This window comes from Tupaia chinensis, unplaced genomic scaffold (assembly GCF_000334495.1).
Source record: "Tupaia chinensis unplaced genomic scaffold, TupChi_1.0 Scaffold144197_1, whole genome shotgun sequence".
NCBI lineage: Eukaryota > Metazoa > Chordata > Mammalia > Scandentia > Tupaiidae > Tupaia > Tupaia belangeri.
The window spans coordinates 331,931-336,889 of record NW_006204054.1 but is presented as its reverse complement, the minus strand read 5'-3'; the positions used below and the strand labels follow the sequence as shown (position 1 = coordinate 336,889).

At 50.2% G+C, this 4,959-nt stretch overlaps 2 protein-coding genes across 2 annotated transcripts in view; both read left to right on the top strand.

Moving 5' to 3' along the window:
- Nucleotides 1–1,288, top strand: part of LOC106733605 (caspase recruitment domain-containing protein 10-like) — a 3,831-nt gene extending 2,543 nt beyond the window's left edge. The window contains exons 3-4 of the mRNA XM_014583269.1: nucleotides 116–221; nucleotides 1,047–1,288. Of these exons, the coding sequence (XP_014438755.1) occupies nucleotides 116–221; nucleotides 1,047–1,288 (348 nt within the window). The remainder of the gene's footprint in view (nucleotides 1–115; nucleotides 222–1,046) is intronic.
- Nucleotides 1,289–3,104: 1,816 nt separating this feature from the next.
- The window catches only part of CARD10 (caspase recruitment domain family member 10), a 30,861-nt gene continuing 29,006 nt past the window's right edge, over nucleotides 3,105–4,959 (top strand). Inside the window, exon 1 of the mRNA XM_006166230.2 lies at nucleotides 3,105–3,243. Coding sequence (XP_006166292.1) covers nucleotides 3,114–3,243 — 130 coding nt within the window. The 5' untranslated portion in view covers nucleotides 3,105–3,113. The remainder of the gene's footprint in view (nucleotides 3,244–4,959) is intronic.

Below are 4,959 nucleotides of genomic sequence, written 5' to 3'. Positions count from 1 at the left end.
CGAGGGGGGGGGGGCGGAGGAGGAGGCCGGGGCCGGCTCCGGGTCCGAGGCTGAAGAGGACGCGCTGTGGGAGCGGATCGAGGGCGTTCGACACCGGCTGACGCGCGCCCTGAACCCGGCCAAGCTCACGCCGTATCTGCGCCAGTGCCGGGTCATCGACGAGCAGGACGAGGAGGAGGTGCTGAGCACCTACCGCTTCCCGTGCCGCGTCAACCGCACCGGTGAGCCGCGGGGCGCCGTTCGGGATCGATCCCTGCCCACTGTGGCTGGTGCGCAGTGAGCAGAGGTTGGGGCGCACAGCCCCGTGGTGCCCCGCTAGCCTCGGTCTCGGCCCCAGCTGAGCGCGCTGCTTGGGTGTGCCCACCGTCCCGCCTCGTGCAGAACCACCGTCACCACCATATGGGCCAGCGGGTTCGCGGTGTCCCCATGCCGACTGAACCCGGCCTGTTCTGCAGCTCTTGCCCACTCTCTGGGTCCACATCGCTGGGAAGGCCTGGGTCGTTCCAGTCCCAGCTGGTGGACTCACATCTGACTTGGCATCTTTGCCGTTTGGTGGCCTTGGTCTCTGCAACCCCCTCTGTGTGCCACACAGTGCTTTTCCCTTAAGTGCTGAAGCCCCACCCCAGCTCTGTGAGGGTCCCCTCTCCCAAGGTCCTGTCTGAACCAGTGCCAGGCAAAGGGACAGGCTCCTACGTGGAATTTCCCGCAGGGCCAATGGCAGGTGTTTTACTTTGCTTTTGGGGATGCAGGGGGCCTTCTCTGCACCTTTGCACGGGCAGCGTGACTGGGTGTGTGTGTGTGGGGCCAGGGGGCATTGCACTACAGGTGCATAGTGGGGGCCGGCTCTCCTGGTGAGGGGGCCGGCTCTCCTGGTGAGGCAGACGGCTCGCCTTCCTGATGTGTTGAGACAGGCCCCTGTGTGTCACCAGCTCAGAAATCTGGGGAATGTGGGTTCTGGAGCATGGGGGGGGGGGCAGGGAGTAGCAGCCAGGTGCTAGGGTAAGCCCTAGCCCTCCTTGACCCTGAATGCACCCCTATACGCCCAGGGCGCCTGATGGACATCTTGCGCTGCCGTGGCAAGAGGGGCTATGAGGCTTTCCTGGAGTCCCTGGAGTTCTACTACCCGAAACACTCCACGCTGCTCACCGGCCGGGAACCCGCCCAGCGCTGCTCCATGATCCTTGGGGAGTGGTCCAGGGTGGGTGCTGGTGCCTCAGCCACCCATGCAGAGGCTCCTTACCCCATCCCGGTCAGGGAGGTGCGCCCATTATCCCTGTTGAACAGATAGGGAAACTGAGGCACAGAGAGACTGAAGCGGTTTGCCTAGGGCCGCACAGTAGCCTGAGGGTGGGGCTGGGATTCTAATCCAGTTACTATGAGCTCAGAGCCCATGTGCCTATTAACATGACTGTTCCTAAAATGGTTTTCAGATGTGATCTGTCCAACATACACAGGTTTACAGCTGCTTCTATAAAAAATTCAGAGGCCCCAGGTGACTTCAGAATAAAACAGCTCTGTACTCCTCCTTCACTCACTCTGTTGGTTGCAGCTTGGCCAGCCTCCTTTTTCTTAGCGTACGCACCCTTGCACTCACAGGCGTGTGCTACACGGGCCTCCATGTGCTGCTCAGTATTTTGCTTTTTTTCAGAATGACTGGTACAGTGATTCTTCCACCTCTGGATAATGTGCGTTAGTGAAGCTGTGTTATCATTCATTTAACTCACCTGCTGTTGATGGACAGCTCGGGCGTTTACAGTGTTGCGACATTACAAGGTGCCGGGAGCATCTTTGCTGGGAGCATCCTTGTATGTGCATCTTTGTGCAAATTGGTGTCTCGGGGGAGAGTCTGAGAAGTAGAATTTCTCAAAGAATATTTCAATGCTAAGTCGACCTGTCACATACCTCCCACTGCTGGTGTGTGTGTGCCCATTTTGTGCGGCCATTATAAATCCTGGGGATCATATTGGTTGATTCATTGCTGTAGGGCACATGCTTTTGCCAGAGAGAGAGAGAGAGACAGAGAGGGAGATAGGGAAAGTGAGACAGCATCTAGGGGGAATTGCCACACTGCGGTCCCTTCTCCTCCATTCTCAGCATTTTGGGCACGCATGCACACGTACCTGGTTTATTTTATCAAGCCGTCCGGTCTGAGAGACTCGGACTGCACAGTCAGCCACGTGGGATCTAACCACCTTAAACTCTTGCTGGGTGCTGGGGATCATTTTCAAACATTTTTGCCACTCTGGCATGTAAAAAGCAGTATTATTGTTTTAAGTATGTGTGTATATATATATATTTCCCCCCCATTTAAAAATTTTTGTGATTCCTTATTTATATTACCTTGGTTTTTGTCTTTAAAATGGGTACAATAGTACCTATGTTATAATGTTTTGTGAAGATGAAGTAAATCAGTGTTTATATGTGTATAGTGCAAGGAATGAAGTCAGTGAATGCCAGTAGCAACTGTTACTGTTATCAGTGTTGGAGCGTAATTTCGTGTCCTTATTAACCATTTTTATTTTGACACTTGCTTCTTGGTAGTTTTGGCCCATATTTTTGTTTAGTTGCTTGCTTTTTATTGGTTTGTAGGAGCTCTTTATATGTTGTAGCTTTCAAATTTTTGTTATAACATTTATTTCCTTTTCTGTTGCTAGACTTTTAAATTTGTTACTTCTTTCATTTTTCAGAGTTTTAACTTTTCTATGGATTTGTCCGTTTTTCTCTTATAATGCCTAGATTTTGTGTCTTGTTGGGGAAGGCCTTCCTATCACCAGATTATACAAATACTGGATTGTCGGAAAAGTCAGGACACATTTTTAAACGCACGTTTGCGCGGGGAGCGGGACTGGGTGTGTGTGTGTGGGGCCGGGGGGCATTGCACTACAGGTGCATAGTGGGGGCCGGCTCTCCTGGTGAGGGGGCCGGCTCTCCTGGCGAGGCAGACGGCACGCCCTCCCGATGTGTTGAGACAGGCCCCTGTGTGTCACCAGCTCAGAAATCTGGGGAATGTGGGTTCTGGAGCATGGGGGGGGGCAGGGAGTAGCAGCCAGGTGCTAGGGTAAGCCCTAGCCCTCCTTGACCCTGAATGCACCCCTATACGCCCAGGGCGCCTGATGGACATCTTGCGCTGCCGTGGCAAGAGGGGCTATGAGGCTTTCCTGGAGTCCCTGGAGTTCTACTACCCGGAACACTTCACGCTGCTCACCGGCCGGGAACCCGCCCAGCGCTGCTCCATGATCCTTGGTGAGTGGTCCAGGGTGGGTGCTGGTGCCTCAGCCACCCATGCAGAGGCTCCTTACCCCATCCCGGTCAGGGAGGTGCGCCCATTATCCCTGTTGAACAGATAGGGAAACTGAGGCACAGAGAGACTGAAGCGGTTTGCCTAGGGCCGCACAGTAGCCTGAGGGTGGGGCTGGGATTCTAATCCAGTTACTATGAGCTCAGAGCCCATGTGCCTATTAACATGACTGTTCCTAAAATGGTTTTCAGATGTGATCTGTCCAACATACACAGGTTTACAGCTGCTTCTATAAAAAATTCAGAGGCCCCAGGTGACTTCAGAATAAAACAGCTCTGTACTCCTCCTTCACTCACTCTGTTGGTTGCAGCTTGGCCAGCCTCCTTTTTCTTAGCGTACGCACCCTTGCACTCACAGGCGTGTGCTACACGGGCCTCCATGTGCTGCTCAGTATTTTGCTTTTTTTCAGAATGACTGGTACAGTGATTCTTCCACCTCTGGATAATGTGCGTTAGTGAAGCTGTGTTATCATTCATTTAACTCACCTGCTGTTGATGGACAGCTCGGGCGTTTACAGTGTTGCGACATTACAAGGTGCCGGGAGCATCTTTGCTGGGAGCATCCTTGTATGTGCATCTTTGTGCAAATTGGTGTCTCGGGGGAGAGTCTGAGAAGTAGAATTTCTCAAAGAATATTTCAATGCTAAGTCGACCTGTCACATACCTCCCACTGCTGGTGTGTGTGTGCCCATTTTGTGCGGCCATTATAAATCCTGGGGATCATATTGGTTGATTCATTGCTGTAGGGCACATGCTTTTGCCAGAGAGAGAGAGAGAGACAGAGAGGGAGATAGGGAAAGTGAGACAGCATCTAGGGGGAATTGCCACACTGCGGTCCCTTCTCCTCCATTCTCAGCATTTTGGGCACGCATGCACACGTACCTGGTTTATTTTATCAAGCCGTCCGGTCTGAGAGACTCGGACTGCACAGTCAGCCACGTGGGATCTAACCACCTTAAACTCTTGCTGGGTGCTGGGGATCATTTTCAAACATTTTTGCCACTCTGGCATGTAAAAAGCAGTATTATTGTTTTAAGTATGTGTGTATATATATATATTTCCCCCCCATTTAAAAATTTTTGTGATTCCTTATTTATATTACCTTGGTTTTTGTCTTTAAAATGGGTACAATAGTACCTATGTTATAATGTTTTGTGAAGATGAAGTAAATCAGTGTTTATATGTGTATAGTGCAAGGAATGAAGTCAGTGAATGCCAGTAGCAACTGTTACTGTTATCAGTGTTGGAGCGTAATTTCGTGTCCTTATTAACCATTTTTATTTTGACACTTGCTTCTTGGTAGTTTTGGCCCATATTTTTGTTTAGTTGCTTGCTTTTTATTGGTTTGTAGGAGCTCTTTATATGTTGTAGCTTTCAAATTTTTGTTATAACATTTATTTCCTTTTCTGTTGCTAGACTTTTAAATTTGTTACTTCTTTCATTTTTCAGAGTTTTAACTTTTCTATGGATTTGTCCGTTTTTCTCTTATAATGCCTAGATTTTGTGTCTTGTTGGGGAAGGCCTTCCTATCACCAGATTATACAAATACTGGATTGTCGGAAAAGTCAGGACACATTTTTAAACGTGTCCTGACTTTTCCAACGACCCAGTATTTTCTTTTAGTGTTTTTATGGTTTGGGCTTTTCTGCCTAGTCTTCTCTT